The following is a 16873-nucleotide window of genomic DNA, read 5'->3' as shown; positions in this document are numbered from 1 at the left end:
AGTGCCCCTCTTTAACTCTGGGCTAGACGTTGTTGCGAACATTTGACTATGCGGTGGATTTCACTCCGAGTCCCAGAGCGGAAGGAAACTGGGACAATGCGGCTGGGAAACCCTAGGACGTGTGATTGAAAGCGAGCATCGTCGACAAATATGGTCTAAAAATCAGGCATTACGAGCTGAGAACCCTTCTCCAAGCCCAGCAGAGCAGACCCCTGAGCAATTAGATGAGGAAACTAGAAAGACCAAAGACAGAGAGTGGTGGGCAAAGCTTCGGCGTGTCCGCCAGATCCTTCAGCCTAAGGGAGCCAAAAAGACGAAACCAACATGAATAATGATACCCGATTGAGCTAATTATCTTTTTAGACTATATAAATTAATTCTATACACAAATCAACTGTTTTTAATCTTTGCCGTGGACCTCACCCTATAGTAACTGGCAGTCGGATAATGGTAGCCGCCGATAGACGCGAAGCGCGGGATTTTGGCTTGGCGGCTATTTTTGGCCTTCAGGCTTTAGTTTCACCACCATAAAAACTTCACTCTTTATCAAACAAAAAACTACTGGGCTCTCACGATTAAGCTGCTTCATTAGTGCTTTGAACTTAACTATTCTGCAGTGAAGCGAACAAACCTCACATAGTTGACCGCGCAACCAGCCAACCTGCTTGTCAAGATGGAAGGTCCTATCGAAAAAGCTAACGGAGATTCCTCTCCTCCGGCAAATTCAGAGCCGTCGCAAACACACAGCAAAGAAGGAAATGCGCCGGTTCCTTCAACCAGCCAAGCCCCAGAAGCCTTGGTAGACGGCGGCCGAGATGCGCAGAGTCCGAATGGGAAGAAAAGAAAGCTCTCTGAAAGTGAGCCGCAGCAAGATAAGCCGAAACAACAGGAATTTCAACCACGCTCAAAGCGGCGCAGACAGGAAGAACGATCACAAAAGAACCGAAAGCGTGGAAAGACACCACCATCTGCTTACTCTCGTCGCGACGCCCCTATACCTGAAGCCAGACGATCACCATCGCCAATTCGGCGCACTCCTTCGCCAGACGCCCCAGCTCGACAACGAAAACGGCCTGGAGGGGGCGCAAGGATAAACAGCGCTAATATCGAGGCTCTTAGGCGAAGACAGGAGGAGCGAGACCGCCAGCAGCAGGCTGAGGCCGAACAAGCTGCGCATGCCCGAGGGGTTCATGACGTGGTGAGACAGCATTATAATGCGGTTCCTGAACGAGGACGAGAATGGCGAAAGACAGAAAGCAAGATAAAGGGCCTCCGCAGCTTTAACAACTGGGTTAAAAGCTCTCTTATTCAAAAATTCTCTCCAAGCGAAACCTTTCTGGCTAGGCACAATGATAGAGATCTCGCCGGCTCAGCCTCTGTAGCACCGGAGGAAGAGAAACCGCTTCTCATTGTTGATCTTGGCTGTGGTAAGGGCGGTGACCTTGGTAAATGGCAACAGGCTCCTCAACCTGTTGAGCTCTATGTTGGCCTGGACCCGGCAGATATTTCGCTTGACCAGGCGCGGGAACGGTATATGCAGATGAAGAATCAGCGTGGTCGAGGGCGCCGAGGAATTCCTATTTTCCACGCCCAGTTTGCACCAAAGGACTGCTTCGGTGAATCACTTGCCGACGTCCCTATAATCCAACGAGTGGGCATCGACGAATCCGTTGGCCCAGGTGGTTCGATGATGAGCTCTCGTTGGGGCGGAGGAGGTTTTGACGTCGTAGTGTCGATGTTTACCATGCATTATGCTTTTGAAAATGAGACCAAAACCAGACAGATGCTACAAAATGTCGCTGGACTGCTCAAGAAGGGAGGTCGATTCATTGGCGTCGGTCCTAATTCCGATGTAATTAGCGCCAAAGTTGTCGAGGCGCATAAGCTACGAAAGCAGAAGGAAGAGGACGCTAAGAAGAGGGCGGCTGAAGAGCCGGAGGATGGTGAGGTAGAGGATAGTACAGATGCAGTTGAATGGGGGAACAGCATATACCGCGTGCGATTCCCGGGCAAAACACCTGAGGATGGGATATTCCGCCCTGCATTCGGCTGGAAGTATTTCTACTTTATGGAGGAGGCGGTTGAAGAAATTCCTGAATACGTTGTTCCTTGGGAAGCATTCCGGGCGTATGCTAATCCCTATACTTCATTTATTACTATTTTTTTACACCTGCTAATTCACTATTACAGATTGACCGAAGACTACAACCTTGAGCTCCAATATCGCAAGCCCTTTTTGGATATATGGCGCGAAGAAAAAGACGACCCCATCCTGGGGCCTCTCAGTGAACGTATGGGCGTTAGATCCAGAAACGATGGCTCAATGTTAGTTAATGACGATGAACTGGAAGCTGCAAGTATGCCTTTCACCAGTTTTTCCAATCCAAAATCATCTGCTAATAATGTTCGATCTAGGTCTATACCATGCCTTCTGCTTCTACAAGGCGTAAAAGAACGAATCCTCTCGAACCTACATATATTTAATGCTTCTAGTTTTAAATAATATAAAGGAATAAGCCCTTCTATTGGCATAAACAGCTTTATACAACGTAATGCGATTGTAAAAAGCAATATACCGTATTGGGACTAGCGCAGCCGCGTCGCGTTCTTATCAGATTTTGCTATTTAGATTATTATATTTCTCAAAACTTCAAAAGGCCATCTTCAGTATATCTTCAATTCATATGTCATAGACACGCCTTTCTTGCTATATTGTCAGTCTGAAGATACTACGATGCCTGGTCGCTCTGCTCCCCGTGCCAGCACGGCAGAAGTCATGAGTGCACCACTCGAACTCCCTCCCTATGAGCCTCAGATAGCACCCCTCACAGCCAACGCAAAACTCAAGGTTGATTCAGTGATTAAATCCTTACACTCGCGCCATTTAAAGATCCATCTGAACCATGCAGCCGGTGCGCTGTCAGAGACTGTCGGGGACACCAACGATAGGTTAACAGAGGCAAAGACCCGCTTAGAGAAAGTAAAGAGGCGGAGGCGAGAGAAGGAGGAAAAGCGATTGAGGGAAGTGGGAGAGGAAGGCAATGGGCAAGAAAAAGAACTAAATGAAGGAGAAAGGGATAATGCCGAACGAGAATCAGAGACTATTGCAGAGAGAGAGGAGAAGCTAGCTCGGTTTGAGCAGCTGGTTAAGGGGACCACACGAAAGCTGGAAAGGGGGATGCGGAGCATTGTTGACTGTGAGGTACAGGTTGATAATATGCTGGATATTTTGACAGAGCTGCTGGAGAGCAATCCGACGGAGACACAGAGAGAACCACAATTGAGAGCTCGGCGCTTGCGAAGGAACCGGGATGAAGATGAAGATACCAATATGGATGATGAAGAAGGGGATATGGAAGCAGAACCACCTGCAGCAGTGGAAGTTATACCGGCATCTCGTACGATTGTGGAGGGATTAGCAGAGAAGAATAGAGAATGGGAGGCGTTATCCCTTGTGCAGAGGTATTGGGCTTTTCTATCGTCATTTTTGACACTTACACCTACTGACTGGCTCTTAGATACGGCACCAATAACAGCTACAAACAATTCTACCGCGTTCTTCACGAATCTAAGCACTCTGGCGTTGAGGTTCCCCCTTTGCCACCTCCATCTGTCTGGTTTCAATCTTCCGATACCTCACGAGAACCCGGTAGCCAGAGAAGAAAGCGTAAAAGGAAGCATACCGTCCCTGCCCATGGCGTTGACGGTACTGTTGATGAAGATGGCGCCGATGAGGACGACCAACAGGCCCTATCTCCGCGTTATGATGACGGAGAAGAGCGAGACCAAGAGGACGAGGATGAGGCAGATGAGGAAGATGAAGAACCTACCCAAGAGGCCACACAGGACGCACGCTCAGACGACGAAATAGCGGTTAGGTCCGAGAAGTTCTCCATCACCTGTCCACTGACTCTACAGCTCTTCAAAGACCCGGTCAGCAGCACCAAATGCCCACACAGCTTTGAACGGTCTGCTATTGAGACCATGATAAGCCGCAGTCGTCAGAATACGTTTGTACCAGAGTCTAGTAGCAGTTCCCGAGGGCGAAACATGCGCTACGTTAAGTGTCCTGTTTGCAACGTGTCGATTACTCTTAGGGATCTAAGGACGGATCCGGTATTAGTACGAAGGGTGAAGAAGGCTGGACGTATAGCTGCTGAGGAGGAAGAGAGCGATGACGACGATGCAGAAGGCCATGAGGATGTGGAGATGGGCGATGATAGTGTCATGGTGAATGGGAGCAGGGCAGCTAGAGGGGGAAGGGAGGTAGTGGTAAAGAGCGAGAGAGTGAGGTCACCGTCTCGTATTCCCGATACACAGATAGACGACTGATACACGGATGGACGAATAAAGAGACATGGAAGATGTTGTATATTAAAACCCGTGGATATATAGTAGTAAACAGAATAGAATGCCAGTAAGCGGAATTTGCTAAATTAAAAAAATAATGTAGTTATCGGAACGATTAACGATGAAGATAGGTGAAGTTATACCCGGGCCCGGGGTAATAAATCCATGATAAATCAACGCAGACATACTAAAGTAAGGGAAAAGGGGTGGGAATGATAAATTTAGAGGGCATCAAGGAACAACAACTAATCCTCAAGACTTGGTAATACTCTTGGTCTTCTCATTTGAATACCGATGGTCAAGAGTCCTTCTGTTGCGTGATGCAGGGTAAGTATATAATTGGGTCTCCGAAGCCAGGCTAATGCATGCTGATGCAGCATATTCTCTTTTTCCACCACCATTTTCTGTTTCTTCTCCTCCCCCAGGGATGGTCTTCCTTGCAAACCATTCACATTGCTCATAATGATGTTGCTTATATATGAAGTTGTTTTTGTCGCTTCCTTCTTGCAGACCCATCTTACATAAGTGGGCTGAAGTGGGTACATTTTACTCAATAGCAATCAAATTCTTTCCATCGAACAACCTCAGGTGATTAGATTGAGGTAATCGACCACGATGAGTGTTATCATACTAAACTCAGTGTCAGTAAGGGGGGAAGCATGGGCTATAGTGTATGGAAAGAGGACTTACGCATGAGGAGCAATTCGGACATAGTAAGTTCCAAAGCCACGGTAGAACCTCAACCAGCCTTCCTCACGGACGACCTTCCTCGCACAATCGAATACCCCCTTATACGGCAGGACTCCCGACTTGGGATCCTTTGTCTGCTTCTGGAGCCTGGTCTTGACAAAGTCAAAGGGAAGGGACATGAAACTTGCGAAAAAGCCGGCAATTGCAGAGGCCGCGAACGTCCTGTTCTGCGCCGACAGGTTGGTGTGAGTCTGCAGCTGCGACTTGGCCTCCGAGAAGAAAGTGAGCTGGCCGAAGTTGAGGGCCATGGCACGAACAACGGTGGGGAAGGCCCCGGCCCACAGTGCGGTGATACCCTCGGCTCGCGAGATACGCACCAACGCATCGACGACGGACGTGTAGTTTGCTCGGGAGGCGGCCGGCTTAAGTCCGTCAGACTGCATACGGATGAGAGCCAGGTCTGCCGGGTTCCCGATCATGGCAGCTAGACCGCCGGCTGAGAGACCTGCGGCCGCTCGCTGGACAAACGTGACCTTCTCGCCCTTGGAGGCCGCATGGCCGTTCAACATGCCCATGAAGGTGTCGAAGAAGCCTAGACGGGCAGTGGTATAGACTGCCTGGCGGAGCAGCCCGGCTGAGAGACCGGTGTATAGATCGAGCACTCGTCCCGAGGCAATGATCTGGCGAGCGATGCCTATAGCGGTAGGCTTCGGTCCGGTCTTGACTCCCTCTCCTGCAAGCTGGAGACGGACTTTGATCATGTCGATGGGCTGGATGCAGACCGTGGCCGTCATTCCTGCAACGCCACCGTTGAAAAAGGGGAGAGCAGCCCTGACGAAGGGGGAGTTGCGGATCGAGGAGCTGGAGGAAGACGAAGGAGACGACATGGCTGCTTTCGTCTCGGTGGCTGCTTTGGCTGCTGCAGAGGTTGCTGAGCCTTTGAGGGGAGAGGCCATGGCTATCGCTGGTGATCTAGCAAGGGTCCTCGCAAGAGGAAGATGCACTGGCTATGTATGTATGTGTGTGTGTGCGTGTGTGTATAGCCCCGGCAAAGTGGGAGGTTGTATATCTAGATAGCTACGCTGGGCGATGTCCGGCACCCAAAGGCGCTACCCATCGACAACACAACGAGGACAGCCAGACAGGACGACAACCAGACGACAGCCACAAAGCTATAACTCGCTCGACATGAAGAAGAAAAAGATGAAACTCGAAAAAAGCAGCAAAAGAAGAAGTTTTGAAGCCTCGAAGCGTACAAGTCACGTGTCAACCCCGCTTGGGAGAAACCGATGCTCAGTTAAGTATTTGGTACTTCTTTTTGTATGGGAAACACACGCGTTTGTAGGTATCTGATACTTGACCAAACATCGACCTGCCCGACGTCATTCTTCCTCTATCAACTTCGTCAACATCAACATCACAGCCGACAGGAAGTCAACAGTAAGTCAACATTACAGCCAACAGTTACATAGTAAGTCAACATTCAACATATACAGTATGAGGCTAGCTGGAGGGTGAGCTCAACGTTTCTCAGGTACAGCTACTCCTGAGCTAGCAGATAGCTCCTCGCCAGACCGGATAATTCGGCCAGAGACAAACTACTACAAGGCTCGATTCAACAAAGCCATAGAGCTCAACCCGTGTTTTCTCGTCGATATTACGAAGCATAGCTATCCCGGATGATTACCTCTTTCCCGCGGCCACGGAAAACTGCTTGAACTCAAGCCCATCCACATTCTGGGTCTGATAGCGGACGGTGAGCGAGAAAGCGAGAGAGTGACGGAGGATGGGACAAGTTACGTAAAAAAACAAAGCATGGATCGGGAGCATTAAAAATAAATAAGCTATCGATGTGTACGGTGGGCACAGGATCTCCGTTCTTCACGGCTTGCCCAACGGTACCTGTCTGACGCATGGGAATGGCCAACATATCACGATTGGGGAGAGCCCCTGGTTTACGTTTCCCTCCCCCCCTGGCTGAGCCGTCGTCTTCGCCCTTTTTCAGGGACGGGGAGGGCACCAGCTCCTAACCTAGACCATTGACTAATTTCGGTTGGAGTGATGCAATGAGCAACTGTGCATGCTCAAGTCTCGGCAGGCTTCCGTGCACTAGTTAAAAGATATCCTTCTCTGGTTTTACATAACATTTCAGGTGTAACGTGTTGCTTTCTGCATTGCGGACTGGACCGGGAACCCAGAAACAGAGGGCCGGAAGGAGAATGATTAGTTAACGTGTAGTTATGATATAGGCGGATAATTGGACTAACAATCAACATAAAGATAGAAACGCAGCAGGCCGGCGGCTGGACGGGAAGTTAAAGCTGGTTTTTTCTGACGAGATTCTTCCTTCTGGTCTCGTCTCTGTGTTCTCTCTGTCAATGCATTGGTTTACTTCATTTTCCGTCACCATGTTTCGGCTACCCGCGGTGGCAGATTTCACCGTCTCGATGGCTGGCTTAAATCAGAATCCAAATGCAAGTCGCTTCCAGACTCCCTCCATGTCCTGACATAGGGTTATGAACGAGTCGTTTTGCAGCTGCTGACATACCCACGACTCGATCAGATCGGATCGTTCGGCGGTCGGGTGCGATGCATAGCTCGATAGATCTTCACGGGTAAATGGGAGGAGGCCTGTGCTCCTTGGGCTGATATTCTCTGCCACAGGTGCATCTGTGATGGTGGTCGTGTTGATTTCTACCCTGTGCTCGCCTCCCCCTCTCTTCTGTGGAGAGATACTCGGGGATAGAAGAAGGGATCCAGGGACTTCACAGCCTGGTTCCTGTTCCTTTCCACTTTCTTTGCCCCTCACCAGTTCGTGGCTGGAGTTCTGTACGCTCGGTCCTGCGACTGATGTATGTGCTGTTCTGGCTACACTGTCTGCAGTTGCTGCGCAAGCCTGATGCTTGCCTCCTCTTCCCTGGCCAACTTTGTTGACTTTCCTAGGATTGGGCCCCCCTGGTGGAGATCGTTCGGCAGACCTTTTCTTTGCAAATGGCAGTTCTCGCCTTGGAGGGAGAAGCTGACTGAGAGACTCGGAAGTGAGAAATGTCGGTGCTGTTGAGGGCCTGGGGTTGGAGTCAGCCTGTGCCTGTGATGGTTTCTGGAAATGGGACTGCGCTATACCCAAGCTTGGGCGAGCAGTAGGCAGGCTGGGGAGAGTCATTGATGATTCCTACATTACACGGTTATTATTCCCTCTAATACTGTCAGGAGTAGGTACCCACCATAGATGACGGCCGTGTTTCCACAAAAGTAGATGACGCTGCCCGAGTGCTCAATCCATCAGTATAATAACATGAAGGTGTTATTATCGACTCTGGGGTCGGTGGAACATTACGGCAGTCTGTGCCTGCATACCCGGAACCTGCTGTAGAAGTTGTATATGATGATTGTTGTGCAATAGTTGCTGGTGGTTCGGTGATCGGACATTTTGCTGCCTTCAATACGGCTATAGCGTGGTGGTAATCTGCTACAGATGCAAATTTTACTTGGAACCGGCGTATCTACATCGTCATATTTAGCACGTTGGTCCATGGCAACTTGTCAATGTAGTATTTTCAAATATATGCCTATACTTACCTGATTAATACCTGATGGATACCGGATAGCAAGACACGGAGATCTCACAATAACAGCCACCGGTGCCTTTACATCTCCCATAGGCATTGACGATCCTCTCTGTGCGAGTAATCCTAGATCCAGCTCTTCCTACATACCCTTTAGCATGAGCCATTTGCCTCATTCACAAAATTCCCATAGACTTACCAATACCTCATGTCCTTTCATCACCTTCATCAGCCAGCTCTCCCTTGTCCATTTCGAGGCCTCATCCCTTATACGAACGGTAGAGAAAAGGGCTAACAGGTCTGAACCACCAGAGAGATGTGTCCATGCCAATGGAGCAACACGGTCTGCGGAGGTGGTAGTATAGGAGAACTTGAGTATAGGCAGGGTCAGTGTTTCCCCCGGGCCGTTTGATTGTTGAAGTGCGGTTGGTGAGAGGTTAGTGTAGGACATCTTTTCTACACGCTGACTGTAGCGGGTAATATACCCTTTGTAGGAAGCAAATAGTCTCTATTTGATCTATATTATCCTGTTAGATAAATTAAATGAAATCTCTGCCATTTAATGTTGATTTGGTCGTCGCAGCGATTGAAGCTGTTGAAGTGCTTGTCTTCTCCCCGCTTTTTGTCCCAAAGAGGCAGAAAGCTCAACTTTGGACTCTCATAAATATATATATCATCCTCAATACCTGGATATTTTACACAAACGCCATTGATCATTCTTCAGTTATAATAATTGAGTATGGATGGGGTATTACTATGGAAATTTGTCATATATCGACTTTGACCTTGTGTACTATATTGTTATTACAGCAGCAATAACAAGGAAACCCTTACAATCACCACCATCAACTCTTAAATAAGTATGAGGATGCACTTGCTAGGAGTTAGTGAGCAATCAGCATACCCGATGTCATAGGCACTGATCATTCCACCATGGGAACTCCTTTGCAACATCATTTTCCGCGGATATATGATAACATATCCGGTTTCATCAGTAGTCGATTCTGTCGTACCTGAGTCATATTAAACTGAACTGCGAATGGGATGCCCAAACAAGCAAATCAACTGAGGGCTTCATTAATTGCCACCTTATATAAGACGTGGTGATATGCTGCCCTAAAACGCAAATGCAAGCACGATGACGAAGGCATACTTGGACTATTTCTATGTGTCATTACCATCACGCTGCGATAGCAAATACATCCCAAGCGGATCTGGCGAACGTGCCTCTTGATGAACCACTTTTAGAATTGCGGGAATAGAATGAACCCTAACAGGGTTGGTGAGATTGGGCTTCCAACCTACGCAAGGATCTCTGACCTCCCATCCCACAACCATGGGCGAGAAATAAGGTCCTTCAGGGGCAAAGAGGTATCATTAGATCATGCACGAAATTATTACTTGAACAGGGAGCCGGCAAATACCAAATTATTGCTCGAATCTCTTAGAAGAGAAAGAGGAGAGATAAGCATACTCTGTGGTATCACTAAGTGGAGCAGAAATCCAGGGTGTTTCTATATCTCTGTTTGTCTGATGGTGTTGCCTTCTCCTCCTCTCTCCACCTCTCTCGGTGAGTGGGCCATAAAACTTCTATTTTCTGATAAAAATTCGCTTCTAGGAGCGATCTGATCGGTATGAGGCATTTAGGATATGTGGTCAAGTTATGACAACATATTCTAGGCCGGGAATATGAAACTTGTTGCTGTGCCGCATTACATGTACTTACGTACCGTGGGCTTAGGTGGGTAATTTCAAGGCTGCATCAACCTTCCAAGTTACAGATTTTGTCACTTATGTCGAAGGAAGGCAGATTTCGGGCACACAACATCCTCAGGAGCTAGCTTAATGCTAAGGTCATGAGGAAGAATTTAATAAATCACCGCAAGATATAATGCATAATCGTTGTCATTGTGCATGATATGATACAGATAATCTTTCATCTTTTGCTGCAGCTTCATGCATTGCATTGCCTATGCATTCACACGGAGAATTCTCCGTCCGGGAGAAACATCAGAGCAAAATCGTGGCCTAGAGAGCGGGGTCCCTTTCAAGATAAGTCACATTATATTGGATATAACCTATTCTGTTTTTCTAGCCAACCACGCTTATCGAATTAATATCCAAACTGTTGAAAATCTTGGGGTATGAAAGGAATGGATATCCACAATGTAGAGAAGAGAAAACCATGAAGGAAACCAAGGTCATTGCTATGCCAGAAGGAAGCATTCTGTCAGGCTAGCCATATTCCGGCAATAGTAGGGGGCCAAATCCAGTGATCAATCACACCGCAGCATTACTAAGAATAGTACCAAGTGGGTCGTGCCAGTAAAGAGAGCAAGACGACTAATGCCTGTTGCGTGATAGGTGTGAAAAGGAAGGGGTAAAGGTATGATATCTGGTGTCGGGCTATATCCAGTGTGCACCCGATGACTGGCTTGTCGGGCTAGATTATTCATAATTGATGACCATAGCTTAGATTAGCACTTCCGGATTAGGAGACGCCTCCACAATGCTTGTTCCAAACAAAGTGTGCATTGGAGTATCATATTCTGCGGCAGATGGAGCTAGCTGAAGGCTAGGATGGAGTCACTGGGTCAGCCTTATTCAGGGCATCTGGGCATAGTTCCACGGAATTAAAAGCCGAAGAGAAGAGAGAAAAACTGGGTTTCGAAGACCGGTGTCTATGAGAGAGGAGTGTAACATGCCGAAGCTATCTGAAGGATGTGTGGGTAACCAACAAAAGTGACTCAGCTTTGGCTGATATGAGGACTCCCAGTAGTATGGTGCTGGGGATTTAGCATGTCCATCCAAGCCGCAATTTCACGGGGTTGTTGGCTGCCCTGTGGATAGATTATTTGCATATGTAGTGGAACGCGGGCGCTCAGCTTCTCATGTGGTGGTGTTGAGAGATTCAGTAACCTGCAGGCCATTATCACCAGTGGTTGTTTTATAGGTATCGAGGAAGAACAGAATGGCTGAGGAGGAAAGTAGCTTTGAGTGAAAAAGGTACCTTTCCTATTCCGTAGTTTTCCAAAGACTATTCTTTCTTCCTGATTGGATCGCTTATTGAGGTTCCCTCCAAGTGGAGGATGGCTGATGGCTTTGTTCCGTTTTTAGCATAGAGCTAGAAGGGCGAGGGAATGTTCCATGGCTTGGCTATACCAAACATCCTCATCTTTTACTGACGGCTGATATCAGGCTGTTGCTAATGAACTTGTTGAAGAGTGATAGTTCTTAGAACACGCCAAGGCATCCGATCCAAGGTTAACTTTGGCCCCAATGTGGGTAAAGCTGGAAGTATTGACAATGTTGTTGATATTTTGATGGGCGCTAAAGTGAAAAGTGACCTTCCATGCCTCGTCAGCTGGCTTGCATTGATCCTGTAGCTGCTGCTAGACTCCGTGCCTCCTGTGGCGGAATATACAACTCCAAACGTTGGGATATGTGTGATTGTACGCTAGGAGGAGCATATCGAAGAGTTAAAAGGATGACATTGTAGATATGTAGATCGCGCGTTGAATCTTCAACCGTGCGGAGTTGTTTATCCCAGTCATCGTTGCATGCAGTGCGCAACATTCGGAAGCTTAGGAGGACAGCCAGCCAGAGCAGCATGCGACCCATTTTGAACATGAACACCTCAGAATGATGTCGGCAGAGAGTTTGAAGTACATATGTTACTTGGGCCTGCAAGGATCCAAAAACATCTGTGTCCCTCTGGTTGATGCCAAGAAGCATATTCCGAAGGGCCTGACAATAATCTGCGCAAGGATAAAAAAACAAACACTGTCGATCAAAAAATACGAGTTGATAGTGAAGTCCTGCAAAGTGTACAGGTGGCCGCTCTAAAATCTCATCTATTGTTGGTTACCGGTTTCAAACAAGGAGATAGAACACCAAATTCTCTCCAAAGGGGCGGTTACGAGAATAGAAACAGGATGCGGTGACTGAATGTGCCGGCATTGGGGGAAAGAGAGGGGAAGGATAGAACATAAACGGGGCTCAGGTAGGATGAAAGTTTCATGCCCTGTCCGGGCTTTAGATCGCTTGGAGAGCAAGGTGTCATGATTTAAGATTTTAGCGCAAATCACCCTACAACGCCGAGGAATTGTGAACTATAGAGGATGACTTGACAGCATGTCGGTTATTGTTGTGCGTCGGCCGTATAAGCATGAGTATGGAGTAAAACGACAGTTAGCGCCATTCCGGAGGCTGAGCTGCCAGTGAGTGCGGTATCGCATTTCCTATTGGTTAGCCCATAGGGAAAGGTTCTTTCCTCTCTTCCTTTTTATCCGGGAGAACCTGATGTCGATGATCAGATATCAAAACTCTCCTAAAGCGGCTATCGACTTGCATGTTCCTTTCCCCCCTCTCTACCAGACGATGCAAAGCTTCCAACCCATTTTTTTTAATAGCTCAAGGTTCTTGGGAAGGTTCAAAAAGCCTCCACTTCAAAGTCTGCGTATACACATTGTAGTATCGGAACTAGGCGGGGGGTAGTTTGCATGGATGCTCTTAAGGATGGTGGCTTGGGGGTGAAAAATCCCCGATGACGTTCAGGACGCCATGTAGCCTTTTCACACATATACTTTTATTCCGCATTGGTCTTGGACCAAGAACTCGGCCAAGCTACGGCCAAAAGCGGAAATCCCATGGAAGCCTTCTGGAATCCAACTGCGTACAAAGCCTATGCATCGATCCAATGAGGATCGGACAGCGTGGCAAGGGTACGTTGGCAGGGGGCAACCTTCTTCCTCCCGCCTAGAGACTGTTTCTTAGGGGGGTAAGCAGAAAGTCCCCAATGAACGGCAAATCAACCCTTGAATACGCCAAGAGATCCAGATTTGCTGCTGATTTCGCCTTGGATGTGGAGAGTTGTCCTTTTTTTTTCTTGTATGTTTTATGTTTCTTTTGTTGATAACGTAGTAACGTGGACGGGATATGGCATGTCAGCAAAGCGGCAGGGAGTGTGAGAACGCCCTGTCCCATGATGCGGGATTGGCACATACGCCGACCCAGGCTCGGTCCGTGAGAGACAGGCGGAGGCAGCATAGATGATGGGCCATGTAGAATATTGCCCGTATCCATGAAAGGTCATCCATCTTTCGATTTGGGCGAGGACGGGTAAAAACCAGGACCAGCACCATCCGCAGCATCCAGAGTCACATCCAGAATCTGCACAGAGGGCCCCCTTGCCAGAGTCTTTCTGCTGCTTCTCTCTTGCTTCTCTTGCCTTCCCCATCGCCGTCGCCCGTCCAGCTAGGTTCTTCTCTGCGTTGGAAAGGCTCCATAACTCGTCCCTTGTACCAAAAAAAGCCTAATGGCGGGCCAGGATCGCAAGCGTTCTGCACGCAGAGAGGGAAAACTTAGTGTCAGGCTCAATTCTTTGTCTCCAGAGCAGGAGACTGATAAGGTCTCTCCCTCTCCATCTTCATCCCTCTCTCCCATGGGCGAGAGAGTGTGTTTACTGTTGTAACTGCAAAAGAAAAAAAAGGTCGAAGTCGAGGTTTCTCCCCTCTACGGTTGCTGGGATCGACCAAAAAAGCAACTTTCTTTTGACCGAAAGTTCGAACAACCAAAAAAACATCAACCAAACGCCGTCAAAACCGCCAGACGTACAGAAAGAAGACATTCATCAGGTTTATATATATCTTGTTATATCCCCCCCTCGTCAGAACAGTCTTTGATTCCTTGCCTTGCTCTCTCTTCGATGTTTCTGTCTATCTTGCCGGTCGCCTTTATTCTTCTGTACCGTCGGTCAGAATCCCGGCCTCCTCTCTAGCCCTTCGACCCTCATCTACTCGTCTTCCCGTGGACCCCTTTACCTTCTGATCTTACTATTTTCCCGTCTCTTCTCGTCTGTTTACAAAGTAAGAGATAATATGGGATTCTACTGTCGGATTTCGTGATCATTGCCGTTCGTCCACGGATCAACGTCCGTTTTGCTCTACCTCCTCCTCCTCTCCCATATATACGTTATACACCCCATTATCATTCGTCTTATTGTTGCTCCAAAGCCTCTGCTTTCGTCTATATACACCAATCTATCGGGTTTACGGGTGAAATTCGGTGGCTATGTTGATTGACGGCGAGAAATGGGCGTGCGATGCTTGTATTCGAGGACATCGTGTTAGCACCTGCAACCACTCAGGTAAGCCTAGCACACGCAGACAGGAAAAACATATATATATAACTGACTCCTTTATCTCTTCCTAACAGATCGTCCCCTAAGCCATATCAACAAGAAAGGGCGGCCGGTATCTCAATGCCCACATTGCCGTGGGCTACGAAAGGCCCGGACATGCCACGCCAAGTGCGAGTGCGGCGAGAAACCACATAGCAAGTCAGAGTGTCCACTGAATGGATCTACTGACGGCCAGAGTGAGCATTCTTCCATGGCCTCTTTCCATGTCTCACTTCCCTAGCGGGTCTGATTTTACTTTCTAGAAACGGCTGGGGCCCGAAAACACTGCTGCTGCGGACACGGAGGTCGCTGTGCCTGTGCGTCCAAGCGGGACTCGAACCTCGAAACCGTGCCAGAGACAGGGCCCGTTGCGGCAAGGAGGTCTACGGTGTCTGGCGTCAAGAGGCCGCATATCACAACCTCCAAGAAGCAGAAAGACGCCAGCAAGAGGGCACATCCGTACCCTCTCCCTCGTTCCCGCACCATCCATGGAACTGCTGAGCTGGCCCATCTCTCGATGGAACACCTGAATGAGGGATACGGCTCGCAGAGTGTCTCGTCGTACCAGGACCTGGTTACCAGCGCTCCTCGCCCGGTACGGAGAGTCAAATCCGAAAACGGCTCGCCGGTCACGGAGATGTCAGATATGAAGGCACAGCTCTCCCTCGACATCCCTTATCAGCATTTCCCCGATCAGGCCGGCCTCGCCATGCCCTTCCTAGATTACCCTCAGCAGTCACCTGGTCTATACTATCCCTCTGATATCGAATTTGGCTTCGAAGCGGCGATCTCAAATGGACCGTCTATAGACTGGTCCACTTTTGATCTACCCTACGGATCGGGTGCCTACACTGCCACGTACAGTCAGCCCGCATCCTATGCAAGCTACGACTACAACACCTTCGGCCACTCTGGCCTGGCCCGTTCGTCATCTGGGGATACCTCTGATGCTGATGACTTGTTGCCCGTCGTCGGCACCGGTTCCGAGGCCGGCATGTACCACCTGGGGAGCACCCCTCCCTCTCATCTTGACCTACCTTCCCAGTTCCCCATGTCGCAAACCTACGAACCCGCTGCCGTGGAATCAGTCCTTCACACAAGCGAGAGCGTCAACAACGCCCAGGCTTGTGCTTCTTCTGCACCGGAGGCCCCGCTTCCAGCCGAGCTAAGTCACTACCACCAGACTCGGACCTATCCTGCCAGCGGAAACCACAGCTTTGTCGACACCAACAACACCATGATCATGTCGCCCGCTACTTATACTTCCGCCGGGACGAACGAGCCACTCTGGGTCTCGACCTCGTACCCTGCCATGATGTCTCCCATACCCGTCCCCGAGCAATCTCAGTCCCTGGCCCCGGACATGTGGACACAATGAACCCAACACTGATCTCACCCTGCCGCCTCCCAACCATTTGACGCCTCATGCTATCTACATGAACGCCGCTATGATTACCGAAGCGATAGAACGATATTAATGAACATAGATGTTTTCATTCTGGCCCCCGCTGCCTTCTCATTTTTTACCTGTGTCGTTATATACGCACTACCTATATACACCTAGCCCATCTACCCCAGTGATATATGCTACCTTCCCCCATACTTTTCCTTGGCTTGTGCCACTTTTATATAGATCCAGGGGGGGTACTCTGTAGCGTTATAGAGTATTTAGAATATAGAGCAATCGTAAATATTCTCGCATTGTTTTCTTCTCTATCTCGTTTCTCCCACCGTGCTCCTGCTTAGTCACATCTTAGTCACTTTTGTCAGGTGATGTCTCAAAAAAGCAACTCCCACCGCTCCTTTAATTATTCCGTCCATAAGAAAAAAAAAACTCACCTTTTTTCCCTTGAACAAGCCAGCGCCTCGCATAAAACAATACCCGTACTCCGCGTCGAGCATCTAGATAATGCGATCCGTCTGACAGAAGACAGAGAAGATCCGGCAAGCTTCAGATTCAGCGCCGTTGTTAAAAGTTGGTTACTTTTTCCCCGTTACGTCTGCTTTTTTGGCGTGTTATTTGTTTCCTTTCGCGTCTGGCACGATATCGTCGTTCAATTGGACCTGCAGCAGAATGCGACCTCCG

The 16873-nt window shown here is 48.7% G+C and overlaps 7 protein-coding genes across 7 annotated transcripts in view; 4 read left to right on the top strand and 3 right to left on the bottom strand.

The window, feature by feature from the left end:
* The window catches only part of MCYG_00502 (C3HC zinc finger domain-containing protein), a gene marked incomplete at both ends in the record, with an annotated part of 1541 nt that extends 1213 nt beyond the window's left edge, over positions 1-328 (top strand). Inside the window, one exon of the mRNA XM_002850352.1 lies at positions 71-328. Coding sequence (XP_002850398.1) covers positions 71-328 — 258 coding nt within the window. The remainder of the gene's footprint in view (positions 1-70) is intronic.
* A 345-nt stretch (positions 329-673) lies between these two features.
* Positions 674-2450, top strand: MCYG_00501 (mRNA cap methyltransferase; the record flags this gene model as incomplete). The annotated part of the gene is made up of 2 exons (XM_002850351.1): positions 674-2357; positions 2416-2450. The coding sequence occupies 2 exons, from the start codon at positions 674-676 to the stop codon at positions 2448-2450; spliced, it is 1719 nt and encodes a 572-aa protein (XP_002850397.1).
* Positions 2451-2734: 284 nt separating this feature from the next.
* MCYG_00500 (conserved hypothetical protein) lies at positions 2735-4332 on the top strand (the record flags this gene model as incomplete). Its single annotated transcript, XM_002850350.1, has 2 exons — positions 2735-3462; positions 3519-4332. 2 exons carry the CDS (start codon positions 2735-2737, stop codon positions 4330-4332), a joined length of 1542 nt encoding a protein of 513 aa, XP_002850396.1.
* A 704-nt stretch (positions 4333-5036) lies between these two features.
* MCYG_00499 (dicarboxylate/tricarboxylate) lies at positions 5037-5996 on the bottom strand (the record flags this gene model as incomplete). Its single annotated transcript, XM_002850349.1, has 1 exon — positions 5037-5996. One exon carries the CDS (start codon positions 5994-5996, stop codon positions 5037-5039), a length of 960 nt encoding a protein of 319 aa, XP_002850395.1.
* A 1070-nt stretch (positions 5997-7066) lies between these two features.
* MCYG_00498 (conserved hypothetical protein) lies at positions 7067-9057 on the bottom strand (the record flags this gene model as incomplete). Its single annotated transcript, XM_002850348.1, has 6 exons — positions 7067-7083; positions 7308-7401; positions 7589-8212; positions 8265-8543; positions 8620-8748; positions 8806-9057. The coding sequence occupies 6 exons, from the start codon at positions 9055-9057 to the stop codon at positions 7067-7069; spliced, it is 1395 nt and encodes a 464-aa protein (XP_002850394.1).
* A 4359-nt stretch (positions 9058-13416) lies between these two features.
* On the bottom strand, positions 13417-13845 carry MCYG_00497 (uncharacterized protein; the record flags this gene model as incomplete). Its single annotated transcript, XM_002850347.1, has 2 exons — positions 13417-13483; positions 13613-13845. 2 exons carry the CDS (start codon positions 13843-13845, stop codon positions 13417-13419), a joined length of 300 nt encoding a protein of 99 aa, XP_002850393.1.
* Positions 13846-14678: 833 nt separating this feature from the next.
* On the top strand, positions 14679-16165 carry MCYG_00496 (copper fist DNA binding domain-containing protein; the record flags this gene model as incomplete). Its single annotated transcript, XM_002850346.1, has 3 exons — positions 14679-14754; positions 14823-14984; positions 15051-16165. 3 exons carry the CDS (start codon positions 14679-14681, stop codon positions 16163-16165), a joined length of 1353 nt encoding a protein of 450 aa, XP_002850392.1.
* Positions 16166-16873: the final 708 nt, after the last annotated feature.

Source organism: Microsporum canis, genomic scaffold (genome assembly GCF_000151145.1).
Source record: "Microsporum canis CBS 113480 supercont1.1 genomic scaffold, whole genome shotgun sequence".
Classification (NCBI taxonomy): Eukaryota; Fungi; Ascomycota; class Eurotiomycetes; order Onygenales; family Arthrodermataceae; genus Microsporum; species Microsporum canis.
The sequence above is the reverse complement of the archived record's forward strand: the minus strand, read 5'-3'. Positions and strand labels throughout refer to the sequence as shown.